The sequence below is a fragment of the Tyto alba genome, unplaced genomic scaffold, assembly GCF_018691265.1.
Source record: "Tyto alba isolate M040663 unplaced genomic scaffold, T.alba_DEE_v4.0 Super-Scaffold_19, whole genome shotgun sequence".
Taxonomy (NCBI): Eukaryota; Metazoa; Chordata; class Aves; order Strigiformes; family Tytonidae; genus Tyto; species Tyto alba.
Genome location: NW_024881281.1, coordinates 9,973,924 through 9,998,452, shown reverse-complemented (window position 1 = coordinate 9,998,452; position 24,529 = coordinate 9,973,924). Strand labels below are relative to the sequence as shown.

Here is a 24,529-nt window from a genome sequence, read left to right as displayed (position 1 = left end):
GCTTTCAGGAGCTCTCTGCCGCAGTTACATCCATTGGTGTCTGGAGCCAGGGCTGCGATCGGTGCTGGTGCAGGACCGGGGAGGGTTTGGCAGCAGGGCTTATTTGCAGAGACTGTGGCTTTCCCTGGCAGCCACGATGCCATGCCACTGCTGGGACCGCGAGTGCAGTGTCCCCAGGGACCCCTCCGCAGCCCTTGCCTGGCATCACAGGGGGCTGCAGTGTTCCTCCCTCCTACCAGGATCAGTCCTACGCACACCACTGGGTTTTAAGCTCTCTCTTTGGTTGCTCCTGACCACCTCTCTTGTCTGCCTTTCCCTTCCAGGTCTGAGAAGTGTAGTGTTTCTGAAAGCTGTGAACCAGGTAAGGAATAATTAATTTTCTCTTGCAAAATAGTGATATTGGGGGGAGCACCAGAGGAAGCTGTCTGCAAAGTAATTTGGACGTGTAGCACCAGTTGTTGCTACACTGCAGTTGCCCCACAGTGCAGTGCTCTAAGCACTTTGTTTCTGTTTGATAGATGTAGAGATGAAGGGTCTTACCCTGTGACCGTCCAGCTGGGTCCCAAAAGTGCATAAATTGAAACAACAAGACTTAAGCATGTGCTTAAATGTGAAGCTAAGGGAAGTCTTCAGTCTCTGAGTTCCCTTCTTCCCGAAAGCCACCACGATTGAATCACTGAGAAGTCAGTGGTGTCAGCGTTCTGAGCAACACAAATGAGAAGGAAATGCTTTTCCCCAGTTTTAGGGGCTTGAAACCATTGAAAAGCCACACCGAGCCTCTCTGCCCACCCACGCTGCAAGCTGTGCCTCAGCCCCTTGCAGTGAATCAGTCCCACACTAAGTGAGGAAATTTTTTCTGGAGATGAGGCAACTGGGCTGAACACTGTGTGCATCATCCTCCTGGGGCAGCAGCCTCTGCGTGCCGGCTGGTCCAGCGCAGGCTCCCATCCCTCGGGGTTCAAATCACACTGAATTTTGTCAGGGTTCAATTGGTCACATCCTGGTGTGATGCGGCTGCAGCTGCCCCTCCCAGAGCACAGGTCTGCAGAGGGGCATGTCCCAGGCATGAGTTTGGAAGCATCCAAAATGCCAGACAGCACCTCCTGCATCCCCACTAACATTAGTTGGTGACCCGGTTTGTTTTAAGTGAAGAAAGCCGGGAAGTGAGCATGTGAGCAAGGGCCAGCGGCCGGTTCGAGAACACCAACAGCTCCTGCCAGCTGAGCTGTTTGCAGAGGTCATGCCCACGGGTGCCTTTCGGGTACCTCCCTTCTGTGGGCTTGATGCCACTGGGCCACTTGGCCAAAGCCTTGCTGCTGCAGGACACACAGCTGGCACTGGGGTCATGGCCAGCCACAGTTTCCCTGCCTGCGCTGGTGGGCAGATGCAGCATTGCTGGTTCCTGTTGGTGATTTGTCTTTTGCTGCCGTTTCCTGGTAGGTACCTCAGGAGAGCTGGGTGGGATCAGGCAGATCAAAATCGAGCCGGACGAGCTGGACATCATCCAGATCACTGTGCCAGGTAGGTGCTGGGGTACCGGCTGTGTGCAGTGGCCTCTGCACAGGCAGGGCTGCGGCATCATGTCTCGGCATTTTGCTTTGAGATGTGTTTGCAGGGTATCTCCCAGCACAGTTCTCCCCGTGCCCATGCACTGCTCTTCCTACCCTGAAAGTCATTTTAACGGACATATGGAGAATGAGCTGGTTTCCTGGGGGCAGTGGAGGGTGTTTTAGGGCTCTTCACTCTTTCTCTCTCTCCTTCATTGCTTTTCTATCTTGCCTTTCCCCTGGAGAAAGCAAGCCTGGTTTGCTGCTTTCCTTCACATGTGGGCTTGGAGGATCCCAGGTACTGAGCACAGGATGCTTCTGATGAGGTCCTTAATTTAGGAAAACAGCCTGGTTGTGAAGAGTTTGTAAGAACAGATGTAACATTAAGCATGGTCTGAAAACATGTTGGAATTGGTGGCACTGATGCATTTCCCCACATTTCTGCCCGGAGAGATCAGTGGCAATGGGTAGTGATGGAGATGGGTGGTTAAGTGCTTGAGGGGCAGCTGGGAGAGTCATTTTCCACTTAACTGACCTGGACAGTGCGGCAAATGGTAGGATGATCTTAAGAGTTTAATGAGTGGATAGTTAGCACTTTGCATTTTCAGTGTGCTTTACAAACATTAATTAATAATCTCACCAGAATGAGGGCAGCAACAGGACTCCCAACGTGCCCGAGGGCGAGCAATGCTGGGGACAGCAGTGACACCCAGCCCTGCCACACCAGTGCTATCTCTGTTGCACCCAAATTGTGGCAGTCCCCTTAATACAGTGGTAGTTGGGAATTCATTCCAGGATTTTCTTAGAATGGACTTAACGTATGGATAATATAGGGGAAGGAGAAGGAACAAGATATAGTGGTAGATCAAACATTTTAATTTTCAACTTGGCAGCTAATGAAAGAGAAGAAAGCTAATACGTGGCGAGCTGGCGGTGAGTGTGAGGAGGAGGAGGAGAAGGTGTTATCACTTCTCCGGTGTCGGGTAGATCACACATCAAGTCCAGAGCCCACCTTTTCTTACCTTACTTGAAAATTGAGTTCAATCAGAGGAAGTGCAGTGAGGTCAGGGAGGAGGATTAATAGAAAAGAAGTGCTCACTTACAGGGAGAAATTGATGAAATGTGGATTATTTATCCTGCAAGGTGATGATTAAGAAGTGACCTGATTGAAGTGTTTAAACTAGCTGAAGGTTTATTTAAAGCTAAATTTGGATAGCTCTTTTAGGGTTTTGGAGAGCCCAGCACTAGAGGAGACAGGTTAAAATGAAGAGGGCATACAGATTACATAAGGGAAACCCAAGGAAGTGTCATTTTGTGGAGGAAGGCTGCATTAGTGGAATGGTTTTCCCACGGTGGAGTAGCTAAGTCAAGCGGCATTAACTTTTTAAGCCAAAATTGAGTGTCTAGATGGAATTAAACCAAGTAAATCGTTTTGGACTATTTTTGCTCTTCACCTTCCTTGGAGGTGAGGAAGAAACATTTGCTCCTTTCCCTCTGGTTGAGAGGTCGGGTGTGTTTCAGGGACGAGTTCCGGGTGGGCCCGGGGAGGAAGAGGGCAGATGCATTCCCCAAGCAGCTCCCGGCTGAGGTGTGCGGGGCTCCCAGGACCAGGGGGCCCTTCGCTCAGTTCTTGCTGTGAGCCAGCACTTCCTGAACCCTGTTTTGGGGACAGTGCCCCCCAGCATCGAAACAAAAGCTGCCTGTGGGGTTTTGTCCACAGACCGATCGCCTGGTTCAGATGAGATGCACGACCCGGTGCCCACGCACATGGCCTCGGAGGAGTCAAACTACATCCTAGAAACGGTAGCAGGTACCAGAAATGAAGCATCCAGACAACTGCACGGGGGCACGGGACTTTGTGTGTGTGTCAGAAATGAGTAAATGCCATTTGTGAGCCAAGGTGATGGAGTCAGGACCCATTTCCAGAGTCGTGGCCTCAGTCAGGCTCCACTGGGAGCCCTGATAGACAAACTGGTTGCTTTTCTGGCACTGCAGCTCCTTCCCAGCCCCAGTGTGCTGCAAAGCCCAGCTCCTCTGCCTGGCTCATGACTGGGATTTGCCTGGGGGATTTGTGCCAGCACTGTGGCTGCCCTCGCTTTTGCTGAGTGCTGGGTCTCGCCTCTCCCAGGAAGCCCACGCCAAAGGGTGAGCAGACCTCTTGGATGTAGGCGATGGGTTTATTCCACTTAATGCAGCTCCTGGCATGATGCTGCCAGCCCTGAGCTTAGTGAGGTGAGGGGGCAGTTGGGTGACCGCAGGGGACCCAGAGAACTCCTTCCTGCTCATGTCTGTTCCGGTTTTGTTGGTGCTGGCCACTGCTAACCCTCCTCTTCCTTGGCAGGGACGGAGAAGGGGCCCAGCGAGGAGTCACGACATGAAGAAAAGCAGATGGAGGGATCAGGTGAGTGTACAAAGAACTACGAGCATCGCCCATCATTGCAAGTTTTTGGAAGGATGGATGAACACAGGTGTATTTTGGGTTGGGTTTTGTGGGCTTCCTACATCATCAGCAAAGCGTTCAGCCTCTGAAAAGCTCAGCACAGAGGTGCACCGCCATGTTTGCAGGCCCTGTCCTCCCCTCTCTTGCCCAGATTTATTTTTTTCCCCTATTTTTTTCCCTCCTTGCTGGTAGCACAGCTCTGTGGCAGGTGCTTCGCTGCCCTTCCTTGCTTGGGGATGAGCTTGGAGGCAGCTGCCGGAGGACTGGCACTGATGTGGGAGGCGTGAAGAGCACACAGCTGGCTCTGCCGGAGGTCAGGGGCTGCTCATCCGCACTGTGTGTTGCTTGCTCTGGAGGCAGCTGGTTTCTCAGAGCATTTATCCTTTTTTCTCTTTTTTTTTTTTTTCTTTTTTTTTTTTGCAGATGGTATAGGGGACGTTTTAAGTCATTTGAGGAAACAAGTTGAAATTTTGTTCAACACGAGATATGGTAAGATGGTCATTAGCACATGTTCATCATGCCGAGTACCAGCCTCTGCCGTGGGGAGCTTCTAATTGCTCAGAAATGTCACCTACCATTTCCAAACCAGCAGCTGAGTAAAGGTGCAATCTAATTTGTTCATTTGCTATCTGCTGGGCTTACAAATGCATCTGAAATCTCCCCGGGCCTTGTTATTGCAGCTCTTCCCCTTGATTTCCTTGATGCCTTTTCACTGGCTGCAGCCCAAGAATTGCCTCTGTGACCTTCAGCCTTCTTCCTGTGGAGGGAAGGACCAAAGTGGTTCCCCTCATCACTTCTTTGAAATATCAGAGAGGGTTTTCCACACCAAGTGGTCATGGTGTGACTCAGGAAGGCTGGTGGGACCCCAGCGCCGGGGGCTGGTACTCGGCATGCTCTGCTCACCCCTTTTGAAAAAGGTTCTTTAACCCAGAAAAAAATACAAGTGAGGTCAAACGTACATTTCGAAAGCTGGCAGAAAGTTTTTGCCACTGGCAGGACCAGGAGATGTGGTTCTGCCTGGTGGTCCCCAAAAGCCAGGGGCAGAGTTGAGCTGCAGGCCCTGGGCTGGGAGAGCCCACCGTGACCAAGGGCAAGGAGGAGGGCTGGGATGCTCTTGGGCAGGGTTGGGTGCTGGGATGCAGCTGGAATGGAGGGCAGAGCAATGGCCCTCGATGTACCCCACACTTTGGTAACTGACTGGGAATCCTTGCCCACACTCGTGGGATTTTGTCTTGTTTTTTTTTAACCTCTGGCTAAACAGTACTGCTTGACACTGGCTGTTTGGTTGCTTTTTGGCAATATTTAGCAGGGCAAGGAGAGCCCTGGCTGTGGCAGGCTGCACAGGCTGGCAGGGCACCCCCTGGCACGTTCCCTGTCCCCTCATCTAGCAGAGGGATGTCCAGGGAGGTCTGGATGAGGGGTCCCATTGCCTTGTGGAGACGTGCTTGCAACCTTTATAAGAAGCCTCTTTGAATTGTGCCACTGAAAGGCAGGCTGTGTTAACGCAGCAAATGCAGCAGCCAGCTCCGGGTGGTGGCCTAGCTCTATCCCTCATCTCATGTCCGACAGTGTCAGGGACAACCCCACCAGGCACAGAGTGACAACAAACTCTCCAAAATCCTCCTCAACCCCTCTGCTAACATATCGTGTCGCTGCTGCTTTGACCCGACGTGGAGGTCCAGCAAACTAATGAGATTTGGTCCCCACGCAGCGAAAGCCATAGGAATATCAGAACCGGTCAAAGTTCCCTACTCCAAGTTCCTGATGTACCCCGAGGACCTGTTTGTTGTGGGCTTGCCAGAGGGCATCCTGCTGCGCCGCCCCAACTGCTTCGGGATTGCCAAGCTGAAGAAGATCCTGCAAGCGAGCAACAACATCCAGTTTGTCATTAAAAGGTAAGGCATGTGGAGAGGCCGTCCCTTGCAGAGGATGTTCCTGCTCGGAGCTCTGACTGTTGTGCAGTGTCCTGGGGAACATCCATCACTTGGTCACCTTCAATAAATTTGCTCAGTTAGAAGCAGCCAAGGGTTTCTGCCTTGCTGGAGCTATCCCTGAGAGGCAGGGTGGTGGTGTCATCTCTCCCTCGATGTCTTTTGGGGTTTTAACCCACTTTTGCAAAGGTTTGGCCACATCAGCAATGAGCACCCAAAGATGGGCGAAGGAGCCAGAGCCTTTAACCTTCAGGGTGCCCAGGCGTGGGGCAGAAAGAGAGGCTGGGAGCACTGGAGGGTTTTCCCATGGGAAGTGGTTCCAGCTGAGGTCCAGATGTGCACACCTGTGCCTCAGTGGGATGCTGCAGGCATCAGGGGAGATGCTGTCTTTGCGCTGGGGAGCAGGGGGTGTCACAGGAGCTGGGCACACTGTGAGATGCCATGACCAACGTAACACAACAGCATCACCTTGAAAAAGGCAACAGATCCAGCAGAGATGGATTTTAAAATGTCTTTAGGTATTTTGGGGGGGTTGTTCACCCAAATGCTGACTCAGCCTCCCTTGCAGAGGAGAGTGCTGACGCAACCAATGCATCGGGCAGCTGAAACAGAAAATAAACATTGGGAGCACAGAGAGTTTGTGATGTCAGACCAGCAGCTCCCAGGCCAGCCTGTTCACACTTTGGGGTTTCTCCTGTCCCCATCCCAGACTCATTTCTCTGACACAGCTTCACTGTGGCTCATAACGAGCCCTGCTATCACCTTGCTGTGTGGTTTTAGCATTAGAAACCCAAGTGACAATTTTTGGAGGCTACTGTGTATTGAAAGGAGGCGTGCACAGCTTCTCCCATCCCCAAGAAACATGCAGGACCGTGTTTCCCAGAAGTCTGTAACTGATGATTTAAGCTGCTCAGCCATCACCAGCTTAATCTCATCCTGGGGAGTGTCACTTTGGCTCACTAAAGAGTCTGTCAGCATGAAAATTACTTCCATAGTTTCCCCGCTGCATTGCAGGAGCTTTAAAATTGTGTTAGCCAGACACGGTTAGTGACTTGTAGGAGTATTGTCTGAGGGGATGCTGGAGCAGCGGGCTGTCGCTGGCCGGGGAGCTCACGTGTGTGCCCTCTGCTTCTCGCTGTTTTTCAGACCAGAGCTGCTGGCAGAGGGTGTAAAGGAGCCGGCGTCGGACAGCCCGGCAGCCAAAGGTAGGCTGCGAGACGCCCGGCAGCCGGGCCGTTAAGGACTAGGTAGGAGAGGAGTGAGAGCGTTTTCCTACAGCGCGCCTCTTGCCTTCCCTCCCCACCTCGTTTTTTGGCTGGAAACCCCCTCCTGTGCATTCCCCTTGGCAGCACCGCGAATCCTAATTCCTCTTATGTCCCCTGTCTCAGCCACCGGCGAGAGGGACTCGAGCGAGGCGCTGCTGGAGGACGCTGTGAAGAGACAGGGCTTCCAAGGTGAGGGCCTGGAGGCATATGGGGATGGGTGGGGGGGCGAGGCAGATCCCAGCCCCTTGCAGAGGCTGCGTAGAGCAGACGTGGGAAGGGAGCACCTGTGGGGTGTCCGGGCTCAGTGGGGTGGCAGAGGAGCAGGGCACGGCAAGGATGGGAGGGAGGAGAGGAGGAGGTGGGAAGGACAGGCAACCAGAAGACAAGACCTGCAGCCAGGGCAGCAGTCCCGTAGGTCCAAGGAAGAGGCTCAAAATGCTCTGGATGGTGCCCTAATTAACCAGCTTCGCTTATCTGGCCATCTGACCTTGTGAGATGCATAATTAAGTCGTCCAAGCCTCAGGGTTTGCCTTTTCTGGGGCTTTTTCCACCTGGATGATGTTTGTACAAACACCGCTCCAGTCGGGCGCGCGTTGGCAGCCGGTGTGGTGACTCCTGGGGGAAGGAGCGATGGGTGAGAAGCCCATGGGCTGGGGGTGCAGGTGCTGCCCTGCTCGAGCATCCCTTTTCCTTGGGCCATGGGGGCCTGCGAGGGTTTGCAGAGAGGGACGGAGGCTTTTCAAAGGCTTTGGCTTTTCAGAGAGGCTTTGGAGTGCGTTTTATTTTAATGCCGGTAATTATCGCAACTGAATCTTCGATTTCATATGGCTTTTATTCTTAGCAAACAGGCAGGGGAAAAAAAAACATATTTCTGTTTAGATTATTTTTAAGGACTTTGAATGGCCCACTCCAGAGATTAGCTAATTGCAAGATAAGGACTTTCCTATAATTAGAAAATGGCATTACTTAAAAGTCACAGAGTGCCTTTTAATTTACCAGCAGAAGTCCATAATTGTTTCTTTATTTTACAGAAAATTATGATGCCAGACTTTCCAGAATAGACATTGCTAACACGCTGCGGGAACAAGTCCAGGACCTGTTCAATAAGAAATACGGTGAGAAACCAGGCGGGGAGCTGGTTTTATTCCCCCTTGTCCCCTCCTAATTTTTCGCTCCCTATCCCTCCCCTCTCCTCCTGATTCCTCCTTGCCAGTGTTTTCTCTCGCCCCGCGAGCGGTGGTACCTTGGCGGGCCGGGCAGGGAGCAGTGGCTCTGGCAATCCGTGCTCTTTGCTGCAGGCACTCGCTGCCTAGGCAGCTCCCACGCAGGACGGGGAAGCCCGTGACGAGGAGCGTATCACAGCCCTTCCCACTGCCTGCCCTTCCCAGCCACCTTTTCATGTTTTGTTTTTTTTTTCTTTTAACCCCTCGCCTCCGTGAAGAACAATGATGATAAATTCATTAGCGGAGGATTGCAGAGCTGTGGGAGTGTGGGGGGTGGTGGGAGTTGGGGAGGGAATGAAGAAGGGCCATAGTGAGCACTCTCAGGAGCATTGAGGGGACGAGTAGGTGGCGTCCCGTCCCCAGGGCCTCCTACCCAGGCTCTGCAGCCCATTCCCACAGCCTGCCTGCCCCAGCCTCTGCTCTTTAGCAAGCAAGGCAGGGAAATGCTGTTATCCCAGTTTTCCAGGCAGGGGCAAGACTTGTGCAGACTCCCAGGTACCTGCAAGAGCAATTACCTGCAAGGAAATGGGTAGCCTCAGTCCTGCAGCTGGACCTGAGAGAGGGAACGTGCTTATGGAGTTATCTCCAAATCATGGCCCAGAGCAAAGAGCAGCGGCTTTCCATCCCTCCCACTGCACTGCAGGGGCATCATCGTACAGGACGGTGCCTGTCCTTGGCCCCACCAGTTCTGCTGCACGCACATGGCTGCCTTTGGACCTCTTCGCTCCCATCGTAGAGGCAGCCTGGACATGTTGCTCCTTGATCAAACACTTGACGTGGTGCCTTGAGCAGCCTGCTCGTGCCGTGCCGTGCTTTGGCGGGGCCGGGGATGGAGCCAGAGCCGCAGTAGAAATGACATCCCTGGCATCCCATGCACTTACTGCTCGCTTACCACTCGCTCCTTCCCCAGGTGAGGCCTTGGGGATTAAATACCCCGTGCAAGTGCCATACAAGCGGATCAAGAGCAATCCAGGGTCGGTGATTATAGAGGGGCTGCCCCCTGGGATCCCCTTCAGGAAGCCTTGCACCTTCGGCTCACAGAACCTGGAGAGGATATTGGCCGTCGCCGATAAAATCAAGTTCACCGTGACGAGGTATGTGGTGAGAGGTGCCAGCCACCCCCTAAGCAGGAGGGGGAGAGGAGGGAGCCGACCTAAATGCACCTCCAGCTCTTCCAGCCCAACTGGGGCAGGGCTGTAAATACCATAAATCCCCCCCAGCCCCCAAGACAGCAATTAAGTTGGCAGCTAACGGTTCAACAGAAAGGAGGGAACCATAAAATAGACACTTCTGCTCTTTCATCCTGTCCCCTGCCTGGGGAGGCGGTGGGGAAGGCACTGGCAGGAGAAACTGATGCGATGGATGCACAGGCAGAGAAATCCCAGCCGCTTTTCTAGGAGGCTTGAGATAGGAGAAACATTGCTTGGTTTATTGCCGGTGCAAGGCAGCGCTCAGGGTCCCACAGCACTTGGATTGGCGCCAGGCACTGGCCGTTCGTGGCAGGGTCCTGCGGGTTTTGCAGATGAAGAGGATAGACACAAGTGGGAGGGGAAAAGCTTTCTCAGTGCATCACTATAAGGTGAGACAGAGAAAAAAAAATGGTTTTAAGAGTGGCTCCATCACCCCCTCGCTGGGTCACGCTGCCAGCCTTCTTACCAAGGGGGCACTGGCAGCCCCAAGCAGCACTGCAAGGACCCCGTCCCCACAGAGCTCCGGCCGGTCCCGCACAAGCGTTGGCACAGCGTGTGAAGGACAGGCAGATCCCTAACCCTGGGCTGTGGGAGGGTGCTCGGTCCAGGCGTGTTGACTTTCCAGTGGTGTTTCATTTCAAATCTCCTTTTTTCCTTGTTTCTCACAGGCCTTTTCAAGGACTCATCCCGAAACCCGGTAAGAGATGATGCCTTTTTTGCCTAAGCAATGCATTGGCCAAGTGTTTAGTGGTGGTCAGGGATTTGTAAGCTGCGGATGGCGAGCAGTAATTTTAGCAGCTGAAGAAAAGTTGCCCCGATCTCACTTTCCTGGGCTTCCCACTTCAGCTTTGTGTTGTTTGGTGTATTTGCTGAAGTTCCCCTGATTGAGACAGCTGGCCTCAGCATCACCCATCGGTACTGCTGCTGTTGCCTTGAAATGACAGCATTTTTCAAGAGCTAATCTAGGGCAGGGAGCTGTGTTCTCTATTTAAGAAAGCACACGCTTTCTTAAGCATTTTCTTAAAATAAGTAAGTGTCGCAATGAGCTGGCAGGTTCAGTGGTGAGGGAGGGTCGTGGGAGGGGGGTGATTAACCACAGGGTCTGCATTGGGCTGCAGCAGCATGGCAGTGAAAGCCTTCTCTGGCTTGTGGGCATCCTGTGTGTGGGTAGACTGGGGGAGACGTGGGAGAGGGGAGGACAGGGTGTCCAGGGTGCCTTCTGTACCTGGATGCAGAAATTACCATCCCAGAGGCACATCCTTTCCCGTGCATCGCTGCGGTAGCTCTGTCTCTTGCTTCTAGGCTGCCCAGAAAAGAGAGCTGCTATCAGAAACATGGGCAAAGATCTGTCTTGGTTTTAAATGTCTGTAATTACAACTGTTGGAAGAACACAGATGGGTGCAAAAAACGTTGTCATCTTTACTGATGGCTTCCCATTTCCTTGGCCAGGCTCCATGGGGATGGCGCAATTTAGGGAAGACAAATATGACAGAGAGGAAAACATTTATATGCCCTTATTGGGAACAGCAAAAAGGTGTTAGACACCCAAAAGGGCTCTAACAAAAGGCGAGCTGTCTGAGAAATTCAGTCCAGGGCACGCTCCATGTGTCAGCCCTCTCCTCCCTGTGTATGGCCCAGCCAAGACGATGGGGAGGTCCCCAAGACCTTTGCAGACCTTGGCCTTAGACATCCTGTCTTTCGGTCCTAAGCAGCAAGATGCTGGTTTGCATCAGCCAGACTTTAAATGAGCCCTTGGTGTAATGCAAGTTTTGCAGAACTCTGGTTTTCCATGGAATTACATGGCCATAACGCCGGGGTGAGCCGAGGATGTATCCGCTCCTCCAGCCGCATCTTGTCTTCCCGTTCCTCCGCTGTAATCGGTATAATTACGTTAAGAGACGCTGATCTGACACAAATCACACCATTAACAAAGGAGCACATCAGAAGGCAAATACTTCAACCTGCCAGCTGGCTGCAGAACGCAGCCTGATAAATAGAGATGTAGAGGAAATTGATTTTCTTTTTGAGGCACAACATTTTTTTTCCTCCTTCTCCAGCTGAATGCTCCCACAACAGGCTGGCCCATGCTAGCACAAACCCCAAAGACATATATTATCCTGTATATTGTTGTACCTGAGCAGGCCTGGGAGAAGGTTGCAGCATCCCTGCTGGGCTCAAGGCTTCACACCCTCTCCTCCCACACGTTTTTTAAATAAGAGCAGTTGCAGGTGAAGGTTTTTTCTTTCTTGACATCTCAATTTGTTATAGACTATTTCATGTATTTACTAAATCTTTGGAGACAATTCCAGGACTTACAATTATTTTCTAGTAGTCAGACTACCATCAGAATATTTCTTCCAGAAAAAAAGCTGTTTGTATTTTGCGCCCCCCAAAATCCCTATTGACAGCAATTAACCTCTTGTCTGCTTTTTCACCCCATTACACCAAAGTAGATGGTAGCAAGACAGTGATGCATTCACTGCCTTGGCTTTGATTGCTTTTCATCTGTCTCAACAAAATTAATGATTTCCAACCAGCCACAGATCATTACAAAATTAAATTTAAGAGTGTTCTTTTTACCTCAATCTCATGTAGTAAAGTCCTGCCACGTAAAATGAAGAGCAGCAGCAGAAGTGCATGCTTGGTGTTAAAATCAGTTAAAATCACTTTTATTTCACAGAGGAGCATTAAAATGAAAACAATAGTTACTCCCAAGCAGGATGGCATTGCAAAAGTGTCTAAAAGCTGGAAAGCCCAGGACATGACTGTATAAATATAAGAGAAGTTACAGTTTTTGTGGATCGTTTTGGGCAAAAATTACATGAAAATTAGACATTTTAAGGGAAAGGGACTTCTTTACAAAAAAAAAAAATCACTTTGGGATGATTTTAGTTACCTTTAGGTTAAATTGCAGGGTATAATTTGCTTTAAACAAGTTATGCACCTCCTGCATCGCAAAGAGCATCCCAGATAACTGCAGGACTGCGGAGGATCAGCCTCCTTACCTCTTTTGGGGACACCCATTTTTTAAGTGCGACAGAACCAGATACAAGGATTTCAATATAATCTGAACTCCTCGCACGCTTTTTTCTCAAGCTAATCTGTAATTTCTCTGTCGAGATGGTATCTTGCCCCTAATGGGTCACAGTGCAGGGGGGTGAGGTGCGGTGCAGGGGCAGCTGGGGGGTACGTGCCTGCAGGGATGCTGATTGCAGAAGATGTTTTTTGCGGGGGAATGAGGCTGCGGTTTGGAAAAATAAAGCCAGTGGTGCTCCCCAGTGCCTGGACGAGGTCACTGGCTGCAACCCCCTTCTGCAGGACAGATTTGCAGCCTTTCAAAGGTGGGACGATGGCCCCGAGGTCACCAGTGCCTCTGCCAGCACTTAACCCCCGTGGGTCCCTGGGGGCTCCAACCCAGGAGCAAAACCCTCCTGGTGTCCTGAGATTTTCCTTTGGATTTCCAGTTTCTTTTCTCCCCACCGCTGGTCTCTGCTCTGCAAAATAGACCTTCAAAATCCCTTTTTAAAATCTGAATAATCTTTCAGCATTAAAACAGAAGTGAGCGAGCAGGGGTGAAGCTCCAGCGCTATAAACATGGCACTTACCCTTTCTTTTCTTCTTTCCTGCGGCACAGAGATACAAAACAGGCTCAATTTGAGCCTTTTGGAAAAAAAAAAAAAAAAAATCAAGCATAAGTAATCTAGCACACACACAAAAAAAAATCTTTCTGTATGTTAATTTTTATGTGCTTTGATTGAAAATGTACACCAGCTCCATCTGTCCTATTCCCCAAACTCCCTACCACCCTGATAGATTATTTCCCATACTCCAATTAATAAAGTAGGGCAGGCAGTGTTCTTTAATTAAAAAACCCACACATCCAGGCATCCTTTTTATATATATTTTTTTTTTAATCACAAGAGCACAATCCTGCCCAAGACTTTGATGAGATGTGCCTCGCATCGGAAACTCCTAGTAAGAAAAAAAGAAAAGAGAAGAGTGCTTGGTGGGGTGGTGATGGGAGCCGAGCGCACCTTGCTCCATCACCAGGTTGCTTTCCAAGGCCCATGCCGCTCCCCTTTCACCCCCTCAGCCCCGATGTTTAACCCCTGTGGGAGCAGCCAGGTTATTTTTCCTTCTGAGCCACCTTCCTGTTATCCGGAGTGAACTATTTTTTAGTGTTCAGCTGGTCTGTGTTTCTAGTCTGAACATGAAAATTTAAGCAGGTACTGTGAATAGCTGTGGAGCTTCAAAGCCTGTTTATAAGCATCTCTGCTATTCCAATCCCCTTTTTCTTTCTCTCCTTTTCCTTTTTACCCGCTGTGTGTGGCAACCTTGACCGATGAGAAGGCAGCACCATCACCCAGCTCATCCCAGCCCTCATGTTTGCTTTGCTCTTCCCTCCCCCCCACTCCCTGCCAGCCTCATATCCTTCAGAGATCCCCAAAACGCCCCTTTTTCAGGGTGCTCATCACACAGCGAGATGGATGCCACTGCATCCTGGCTGTGGTCTGGCACACAGGGATGTGCTCCGTACCTTGCAGCGCAGTGGCTGTGATCCTGGTGGGATGCCATGGTTAAGGCTGAGCAGCACATGTGGGTTACCGGGACAAGAAATTTTAATTATCTTCCTTAATCAGCATGATTTCATAACGGCACCTGGAAATCTTCACCTGAAACGCTGCAAATGCCTTTGAGTTGCCACCAACCAAATGAAATGCCACGCTGCCCTTCCTAAACTGTTTCGGATCATATTGGAAAGATGCTGCTGTATGCTTCTCTTCCTCACTGCCTGCCCGCACTCCTGCCTGCCTGCAGTCTGCCTGCTCCTGCCCATGCCCCTGCCTGCATTCCTCCGCAACAGGACCTATGCCAGGACCTCGTTCCCTCTTGGCTTGTGCTCTAGCTTGGCTTTCCCAGCGCCAGAATGACCCATCTGCATCTATTCCCCTTTGCATTGCATATTTGCCTAAACAGGTTGCACGGTGGGTTGCTGCCCGCAGGGTGCTCACACAGGCAGAGTGTCACCCAGCAATTTGGGGGGCCAGGCGACGGGCAGCATCACTTTTTTTTCCAGCTGCGTGGCAGCGAGCGGCGGTGCCGCAGCCGCTTAGGGCAGGATTTGTCCACCTGCAGCCCAAGTGGTGCGGGGTCTGGCTCAGCACCCTGGCTCGCCGTGGCCTGCACCGAAATGCCAGCGCCTGCAGCTGCCCTGTGCAAAACCCTGTGTTTTTCTGTTCCTTCGTTGCCGCTGAACCGAAGCGCTCTCCCCGCGCAGACTGTCGGGCCGGAGGCATCAGCAGAGCTCTTGTCTCCCATGTGCTGCAGCGGCTGCTTTCCTGAGCCTGCTTCAAATGTTTGATGCATATTTTGAGCTACTTCAGGTTGCATGTATCTCTGCTCAGCAAATTCAGACACGCACCCCTGCTCTCTCCCTGCCCTGTCCCCTCCAGCTCACCGGTGCCCATGTGCTGCAATTTGGCAGCAAGAGCCTCCCTGGTGCCACGACCAGCAGCCCCCGTCCCCCCCGCCGGCTCTCCCCACGGCTGCCGGCTTCGGCGTGATGAGCCGCTTCATTCCTCCCTTTGCCCATCAGGCAAATCCTGGCCCTAGCCCCGTCGCTGCTGCTTTTCCCCAGGAAACTTATTTCTTTTTGATATCATTCATCACTTTGGAGTCGGTGGCAAGCGCCAGCCTCTCCTTAGGGATCCCTTTTTCCCCCATTGCTGCAGAACTGACACAATTTCCCTGTTTGCTTTTCATCTGCTTTAACCTCAGATATTTTTTTTCTCTCCTCCGGCGCTGGTGCAGCCGCGCAGCACAATCACTGCTGCTTTGGCACGTGCCATAAATGCTGCAATTTGGTCGCGTATCCCTGGGCAGGTGTGGACCTGGAGCTGCTCGGGAGCGCGGTGTAGCTCAGGGGATGCTCACGGGCTCAAGCACATCCCAGAACGGGTTGCTGGTGCGCGGTGGAGAGCCCAGCCCACCGGGCAGTTATTCAGCTACCGAAAGCATCTCTGTGCCAAGGGGCCTCGGGACCAGAGGAATTTTAAGCTGCTAGGGACAGTGTCATCCTGGGTTTTGCTTTTGTTTGTGACCAAGAAACCAAGCTGCCGCACTCATGGCTCTCTTTTTCTTTCTCTCTCTTTTTTTTTTTTTTTTTTTGTCTTCTTTTAACTTGCGCTGTAGCCCCTAGACGGATAACATCATTGGAAAAAGCCTACGCTGCCTTGAATGGTACGTAGCTCAGTTGATGCATCGTAGATGGTAGCAGACAAGAAATGCACTTGCGTTTTAATATGGGAATGAAAATGTCTTAAACCCCCAAATTTCAGGTATTTTTTTTTTTCCTCTCTGCTCTGTTTCCCTGTGATACCAAGAACTGAATGATACAGTATTTTATTGTTGTTATTAATCCTTTCTGCATTTCTAAGCACCATTGCAGCAGTCCCTGGGCATCAGTGCTGGTTCTGCTCCAGACAAACCATCCTGCCATATTACCCTCAGCTCATCCATGTGTCCAAGCAATTAATTTGTTAAAAAAATCCACTTGCCATTCACAAGGAGAGCTTGCACACCTTTGGGTTGAGTTTTTTTTTGCTTTGCTTTAACACATCCTTTGGGCCAGGGTTGGTGTGTAGTCACATAGGCTCTGGGGATTTAACATACGTACTAACTTACAGGAGTAAAGAAGAGCTCGCCTGCCCGTATCTGTGGCAGGGCACGGTGTGTCTCTGGCAGGTCCAGGCTTAGTCCCATCAGCTGGGATTCTGGCTCTGTGTCTAGATGTTAATTGCCTGTTCCCGCAAGTTTATAGCTCTGCTTTGAAAACATGCATATGCTGAGCTGATTCGAACTGTATTTAAATCTGAGTTACTGTGGAATAGCCTCAGTAAAGCCAGCGGGTTTATTCTGGATTTACACAGGGGTGGAACTGAGTTGCCCCCACTGAATTTGGAAGGGGGAAGAGGCGTGTGTTTAGATCCTGACCGCTGTAAGCAGCCTACCCCGGCCTGAAGAAGGGACCTGAGCCACATTCCTGGTGGGATGTGTTGGGCAGTGGCTGTTTCCCTGATGAAAAGGGCTTCGTGCCGGGTGTTGGGGTAACAGGAGGCTGCTCCTCCGAGCGCGGTGGCTGGTGGAGGATGCGCATCACCTGGAGCAGCAGCCCGGGATGCTGGCAGCAGCGTGGGGAGGAGGAAGGCTCTGGCCGGGTGCCCTGCCCAGCCGTGCCGCAGCTTCACCACCGAGGTCTGGGCTCTGCACGTGGCACTGGAAACCCAGACAGAACCATTATTTATCCATGGGATACCTTGGGTTTGGTTTTGTTGTGGGTTTTTTTTTTAAAGTCACCAGAAAAATAGGTGGTGTTTTGGATCCTGCTGCTCAACAGCATACACCTAAACCCCGTTTTTAATAACGAGTTGGCTTTTCTAAAAGAAATGTCAAGCTCTGACAAGTTCTATTGGAGAAGAGAAAATGGTGCTTTAACAATGTACTTGTATGTAAGTGCCTATGGAGAGAGCAGGGCTCCTCGCTTCAGGCAAGCAGGATTGCAAAGAAAGAAGTCAATCAACTGGCTACATTTTTAAATTAAAAAAATAAAAATTTGATAGCACAGAGCTGAAGCCAGCAGCATGCATAAACCTGCTTTATGGGAAGGACTCAGCACATCCCAGGGGTGCCAGTGGCTTCCTTGACTCGATTATTTCTCAAACTCTAATGTCTAAAGTCAAAGGTAGATGGAGATCTCTCCTGCCCGGAGCCGCTTGGGGATGGAGGGGCAGGTCCCCGGGAAGCCGTGCCGCTGGCCGGAGCCTCCTCTCTGGCTTCTCTGTTATGCATGCTCAGTTCCAGGTTTTTCATGGCATTTGTTTGTGTCCTTGGATGGGAATTTGGGAGTCCTGCCCACCACAAGGTGGGAAAAACCCCTTTGGGATCTTGTTTCTTGCACTCAGGTCGCTCAGGGCATGAGCGGAAAGGAAAGAGCTGCTGTGTTTTTCAGTCCCAGAGAATTAAATGAGCGAGAACACTTAATTTTGGTGTTTCTTTGTCTGCTACCATCTACACATCCATACGGGTGTGTATATACAGCCCAGAAACTGAGCATCAATGACAAGGAAGTCGCAGAGGGAGCCCGCAGGGTTTGCCCCCACCGGCCTGCCACGGCCTTGGGCACGGCACTGCAAGGCAAGGTCTTGGTTCTTGAAATCAGAGCTTCTTGGCAATATTTATTTTATGTTCTTCTATTTTATTTCTTTTTTGCTCCATCTCTTTCAAGCTGCTTTGTTGCCATTTCTATATTTGAAGCATGGCTTGGCTCTGAGGTTCCTTCACAGAAACTTCTCCCTTTTTTTTCTCTTAGTTGTATCCAGACAAAACTATTGTTTTCCAGGTGGAAAAGAGGCTTTTTTGAGACTGTACCCTGCAAGTAGTGGGGTGTGGAGATTTAAGGGTGCCAGCTTCTCTCCAGGACCCTCAGCAGCAGGATGGCCAAGGCGTGTGGTCTCTGCTGGGGGTGCTGGGCGCTGGGCTCTGGGGCCCCGTGCAGGAGGGCAGGGACTTGCATCAGGTTTTCAGTTTGTGTTTAAAACAAAACTGCAAGCCAACTTGAAGCCAAAATCAAAATCATGAGATTGCTCAAAATAATCAAAATCATAATCATGTGACTGCTCAAAATCAGAATCAAAATCACATGTTTGCTCAAAATCAAATTAAATAGCCACAGCCCCTGAGCAGAGGATGCTTGGGTCCCTCACGCTGAGGTTTGCAGGGCTCACCTTGATGTTTTAAATAACCACCCCGGGTTTTCACCCTGTGGCATGCCAGCCTGGGTGAAGGTGCCTGCCTTGGGTGTGCTGAGGCTCGTGGTGGCGATGCCTCCTCTCTGGGAGGAGACCCCACTGAGCCAGCCCTGTGCTGCGCACCCCGGCGGGCTCGGGGCTGGAGGGATAACCCCGGCGAGAGGCAGATGAGGTTCATTCAGTTGGTGCTTTATACACCTGCGGGGTGAAAAAGCATCGAAGGGGTCAGTACTGACCCCAGTCATTTTTCCTGGAGCCCCCTGAGGATGCTGAATAGCTGGGGGAAAAGAATCTACTGACATAGGCACGTCGTTTGAAATGAGGGAACGGAGGAGAAACTGTTTGGCATGATGAGGATAATTAAAAAAGCTAGTAAAGCCAAGCTGATTATATGGCGTATTATAAAACAATACTGTACTAAGGAGCCCGGCTATAAAAGCGCTATCTCATTCCTTGATATCACTTGTGGGAGCATTCGTGGCACTGAGGGCCTGAGTCTCCGTTGCTTTGCATATTTTGCAGTCATTTACAGCACCGCAAAGTGGATGTAAAATGCTCTGAGCCGCGGCAGCGCGTGGCAAATGCCGATTTGGCAGCATTTTACAGCTACTTTGCACGGCTCTGAAAGGTGACGCCGCCACCGCTGAGGTGCCCCCATGCCGCACTGGGGCGGGGGGGACAGAGACACGGTTGTGTGTTGTGACAGCAGGACGGGGTTTCCGGGGGCTCGGAAAGAAGCGGGGTGTGTTACTCCCTGCCCTTTTTTGCCTTGCAGACGAGGATGATGCCAACAGGCTCGGAGAGAAGGTGATTCTCCGAGAGCAAGTGAAAGAGCTTTTCAATGAAAAATACGGTGAGTCTCCCCTCTGCACGCATCGCCAAGCGAGTTTGTTTTTGCTGACAGCAGCCATAGTTAAAATTAATTCGACTGAAGGCCTCTATTTATAGGCGGAGCGCACGGCAGCCTGCTGCAGCACAGGTTTCATCCCACTGCTTCACGGTACAGCCTGTCCCCGGGGACGTTCCCGTGTCTCGCTCCCGGCAGGTGGGACCGTGACCTTCTTGTTGGCAGCTCATCCTTGGCGAGGGGAGGGGGGGGGGGGGATGGAAAACCAGCAGGATTCGTTCAGTCTGGTGTCAGGCTTTGATGCGTTTTTAAGGTGTCCTGAGCTGCGACGTGCGCGCTGCGCGTGCCTGCCCTGCGCCAGGCTGCTGGCAGGCAGCCCCTGCCTGCTCTGCCTGCCGGGCTGGGAGCAAGGCTGCAGCCGCAGCCCGCCGGGGGAAAAGCTTGCTGGAGCCACGGCAGAAAAGGAGGTCGGGAGATGGAAGAAGGTTTGAAAATGCTGTTTGCAGGCTCCTGGTGCTGCTTAGCGAATGCCTCCTTCCACCCGTCGCTGGGAAAAGACGCAGCAGGAGTAGCAGCCGGTCCCTGGCCGTGGCTGGTCCCCTCGCTGCCGCCGGGGCACAGCTTGAGTTATTTCTCTGGGCGGTTATTTCTCAACCTGTGACTCCCCAGGGCTGCGCAGCCAGGCCACGGCGGCTCGGTGGCACCCCACTGCCTCCGTGCGGCCTCACCTCCCTCCCCAGAGTAACTGCCAGAAGGGAAAGGAAAATAGCCAGGATGAGAGCAAAGCGGTGGGCAATGTCATTCCCCTCCTTTCTCAAGTCTCCCTTTGTCAAGGCTGCTCGCCCTTCCCACAAACCCTGTTTATTTTGGGGTGCTGCTCGCGGCATGGGCTGTGTGCTGCTTTGGGGGTGACTTTGCCCCGTTGGAGGTGCCAGCGTGCGGGCGCAGCTCCCAGGGAGGCTGGTGCCCATGCTCTGAGCATCCCCGTCCGCCCCGGCTCAGCAGCACTCCCCCCACTTTGGGGCTGAGCCCACAGCAGATCCCTGCGTTCCCGTGGTCCTGGCACTGCTTATGGAGCACAAGGTGCCAGGAGATCTCCAGGGACGAACTCCCTGCAAGGAAAGCCAGAAATGTGGCTGAGGGGCTGCTCCCACCTTCAGGTTTGGGGGCTGTAGAGACGTGAGGCAAAAGCAGGCTCTTACAGTCAGGACCAGCACAGGAGGAAGGGATGTTCACTGCTCTCTGCCGTGCAAAAACTAAAGGGGTACCCAGAGAGGTGGGCAGCAGGTTTAAATTGTGCAGAAGGAAACATTTTTAATGCAGCAAGGAATTAAATTGTGGTATTTCACTGCCATAGGATGTTGTGGAGGCCAAAGGGATAAAGTGATTCAAAAAATGAGCAGGAGTGCTGTGGTGTGATGATGAGCGATGGATGTGATCTCCACCCCAGTGACCCCCAAACCTGCTGACAGCCGGAGGCAAGAGGAGACGGGCACATCTCTCCCCTTTGCCCCCTCTCCTGGGCTGTCTCCCACGTGCTGCTGCTGGCCCAGCCATGGGCTGGTGCAAGGGTAACACTGGGTGTGCTCTGCACAGAGGAGAGGCGGGTGTGCAAGTGCTGGTGCTGTGAAACAGGACTTGCCTGAGACTCCTGGCAGGATCCTACATGGAGACTAACGGAGGAGGCAATAAATTGGGCAGGCAGCCATGAAACAGCTGGGTGGGACGTGGCTGCAAGCAAAGGTTGGGCATCGCAGCAGCTGTGGCTTCCCAAAGTCCTCCCAGGGCTCTTGGTCCTTCGGTTGGTTGGATCTGGGGCCCTGTGGGGTAAAGCCGGCGCATTGTCCTCTGCTCTGCTGTTACAGGAGAGGCTCTGGGCTTGAACCGGCCGGTCATGGTGCCCTATAAACTCATCAGGGACAGTCCTGACGCTGTGGAGGTTACTGGGCTGCCAGATGATATCCCTTTCAGAAACCCCAATACCTATGACATCCATCGGCTGGAGAAGATCCTGAAGGCACGGGAGAGCATCCGGATGGTGATTATAAACCAGCTCCAGTAAGTTCCCCCAGCTCTGCAACCGGGGAAGGTTTCTGTTCGTTAAGTATTGCCCTTGCTTCTCCAGCCATGAGCGGGGTAAGTCACCACGGTGCCGCCGGAGCGGGGCCACGCCGCCACGTACCCACGGAGGACTCAGTCCATCCCCAGTATCCACTGTCCTGCGCCGCAGGGACGTGCTCGGCCACGGGTGGGCACAGCAAAGCGCTGGCAGGGGTGGTTTATCCCCTCTTTCTTGCAGAGTGTGATGATGCTGGGAAAGGAGCATGGCAGAGGGACGGATAACGGGGCAGCTCAGAGGCCCGGCTGGGTTATCTCGGGTTGCTTCCCTCCAGGGAGCAGTGGGGAGGCTCCGTGTCCCATCCCCGCGCAGAGGGGTGTCAGAGGGGGCAGCTCGGGGTCGGGGACTGGGCTGTGTCCCAGCAGGGGCAGGAACATGGAGGGAAACGGCAGCGTCCACCCGCTCTCACCCCCTTGTCTCTCACGCAGGCCGTTTGCTGAAATCTGCACTGAGGCCAAACAAACAGGTAAGCGGAGGGCTAGGAAAGAACTGTGGCTTTCCCTGCCCTGCGGCAGAGAGAATACACAGGCAAAATAGGTGAGGGCAGGGAGGAGGCGTTCGAACCTCCTGCATCCCTGGGGGAGGCTGGGGAGAAGATCCTACCTGGAAAAAGAAAACTCAGGCTCAGTATCTGTTCAGGAGCAAACCATCCTCTTAGACGACTGTGAGCTGGGGAGAGACTGAGCTGTTAGACTCAAACTTTCAGCACATTCTGGAGGATATGATTATCCCTTTCCCATTAGCAATTTACTCACCATGAGCAATTTATTCACTGGTTAAAGCCCTTAATTTGAGCCACGATTTAGCAGTTGAGCTTCTAAGGAAACAAGGTTTCTGTGATCACCGCGAATGCATTTTTTTCTCTGTCCCATCCTCCGCGATAAACCTCAGCCAGTTTTAATCAGAATTAGAAGCCCCAGAGATAATTAGGAACTCAGATTTATGAAAATAGGTGGCTAGGTAGAGGAGAGAGATCTGGCATGCAAGAGCACACCTGCAACCTGATGTAAAAAGAGATGCATGAGAAACTTTATATGTGCAGATATATATAGGTATATCCTATATACAAAGATATATATGGACATGTTGTCATCACAGCTGTCACCTTCACAGCCCCAAAGCATCCAGCACAGACACAGGTCTGTGGGATATCAGGCTCTGTAAGTGCTGGAGTTTGGGGTTCATTTATTTGGGGGATTTTCTTTGCCAGTGCCTGAGGAAAGCTGGCAGCTCCGTGCCAGGTCGTGGACCGTGTCGCCAGCGGCGGCACAGCGGGTCGCCGCGGGGGGTGCGCAGCGGGAGGCGGGATGGGTCCCCACGTTTAGGGACCACCCGCAGGGCTTGCACCCCTCATGCCTTCCCTCTCCCCCTGCAGAGAAAGACACCAGCGTTCCCAAACGGAAGCGGAAGAGGATCTCTGAAGGGAACTCGGTATCTTCCTCTTCCTCATCTTCCTCTTCCTCCTCTTCCAATATGGAGTCTACATCATCAACAAATCAGATCTCACTTGTGGTAAAGCCTTCCAAATATTAGGGGGGTTACTGCCTACCTATCTTTCTGCTTCAGGACGCTGCTCTCTGCTCTCCTCGAACCCGTCACCACCTCCCTCCGCCTGACAAACACTAAAAGTGTGACATAAAATGGCACAAGCAGGTTTGGCAAAGGAGGGGGCGCAGCTTTGGGGCTGCCTTTTCCTGCCGGGTTTGGCCGGGGCGGGGGGCCAGCGGAGCCAAGTGCCCGCCGCCCCTCGGGGCTCTCCCGCATCAATCCTGCCCAGAGCCCCGGGGGGATGCTCAGCATTAGCGGGAGCCACAGGTGAGGCAGGCTCCAGCAAACCCCCCCCCGGCCCCACCGGTTAAAACACGGCGCTGGTGGCGGGGCCGCGGCCCCTCTGGGCAGGAGCCGGCGGTTCCCCGCGGCCGGAGCTGCGCCGGCTCCGTCCCGGGAGCGATGCGGAGCCCCGGCCTGCAGCAAAACTGAAAATAGGAAACAAAACAGGGAGATGCATCCAACTGCGCTCCCTCAGGGCTTGGCTTCAGTCGTGGATGATACCAAATGCTTTTAAAAAATAACAAATAAAAAAAAAAAAAAAAAAAAAAAGGCACAAGAAAAATACAAACTTAGAAGGCTTTTTTTGTCAGGTTCGCTGGTGGTGTTTTGGTTTGGGGTTGGTTCCTTTCTCTTATTTTGAAAGCGGGAGCAACAGCCCGTGTCAGAACATGTCAGAGATTTGATGTATGCATGGTTTTGTGTTGTGTCCTAACAGAGACTTTTGCCTTCTTTTTCTCTCCCTCTCTTTCAGCAATGGCCCATGAACATGTACATGTTAGACTATGGTGGTCTAAACGTCCAGATCCCAGGACCTATTAACTATTAGACCTCAATACCGAATAAGAACCTCAAATGAAAGAATAAATAAATAAATGTAATTTATGTAAAAAGTGTATATTCCAATATGTATCAATGCCTTTTAGTTTTTCCAATGATTTTTACACTATATTCCTGCCATCAAGGCCTTTTTAAATAAAAATAAAAAGTGTTGCCTTGCTCTTAAAAGTACTTATTTTATTACTTATATCATTGATAAATACCATTTATAGGTAAGAGTAAGTGCAGGAGAGCACCCCTGGGCAGACCTGGTCATGCTTTGGCTGCTCAATAAAATCCTTAGTGTCACCAGTGCTTGGAACCAAGAAGTCTGACACGTTTTAATGCTTCATTTAACTTAGATCAAAGGCATCAAAATTTACGTACGGAGGCACAGGAGGCGTGGTACCAAACCGCAGTGGTGACAGGAGGGGACCAGCCCTCACGAGCCTCAGAGACCTGCACCCGCGAGTCCCGTTGGCTCCGGAGCAGAAGCGGGTTCGGATTAGGTGGGAAGGAGGTGTCAGGCCCCCCAGGGAGCCAGAGCCCCCCCATCCCTCTCACGTCTGGCCTCCTGCCGCCCCAGACTTGGAAAGGCACAGAGGCAATTTCGGTTGGCTGCGTTTAACCGGCTTCCGAACCAGGAAGGGATTTTAACCCGGTGAAGTCCTTCACTCTTTATAATTTTCTCAGAGGCTGTGATGCCTTACGGGGGGGGCGAAGCTCCCGCAGTAAGTACAGGCTGATCCCGCTGATGCTCCACAGGTTCCTCAACGCTGGACCAAGAGCTGCG

At 52.0% G+C, this 24,529-nt stretch overlaps 1 protein-coding gene across 7 annotated transcripts in view; it reads left to right on the top strand.

Moving 5' to 3' along the window:
• The window catches only part of GTF2IRD1 (GTF2I repeat domain containing 1), a 67,813-nt gene extending 43,888 nt beyond the window's left edge, over positions 1–23,925 (top strand). For 4 of the 7 annotated variants that reach the window (XM_032993692.2, XM_042791530.1, XM_042791529.1 and 1 more), the window contains 17 exons: positions 324–361; positions 1,441–1,521; positions 3,268–3,357; positions 3,889–3,948; positions 4,411–4,476; positions 5,699–5,882; positions 7,065–7,123; positions 7,307–7,372; positions 8,215–8,298; positions 9,317–9,500; positions 10,265–10,293; positions 15,789–15,836; positions 19,179–19,256; positions 21,116–21,308; positions 21,798–21,835; positions 22,745–22,881; positions 23,672–23,925. In XM_032993692.2, the coding sequence (XP_032849583.2) occupies positions 324–361; positions 1,441–1,521; positions 3,268–3,357; positions 3,889–3,948; positions 4,411–4,476; positions 5,699–5,882; positions 7,065–7,123; positions 7,307–7,372; positions 8,215–8,298; positions 9,317–9,500; positions 10,265–10,293; positions 15,789–15,836; positions 19,179–19,256; positions 21,116–21,308; positions 21,798–21,835; positions 22,745–22,881; positions 23,672–23,746 (1,510 nt within the window). In that variant the 3' untranslated portion in view covers positions 23,747–23,925. Of the gene's footprint in view, positions 1–323; positions 362–1,440; positions 1,522–3,267; positions 3,358–3,888; positions 3,949–4,410; positions 4,477–5,698; positions 5,883–7,064; positions 7,124–7,306; positions 7,373–8,214; positions 8,299–9,316; positions 9,501–10,264; positions 10,294–15,788; positions 15,837–19,178; positions 19,257–19,351; positions 21,053–21,115; positions 21,309–21,797; positions 21,836–22,744; positions 22,882–23,671 lie in introns of those variants that run through there. The other 3 variants (XM_032993697.2, XM_032993695.2, XM_032993698.2) reach the window with 3 other exon arrangements.
• The last annotated feature ends 604 nt before the right edge of the window (positions 23,926–24,529 follow it).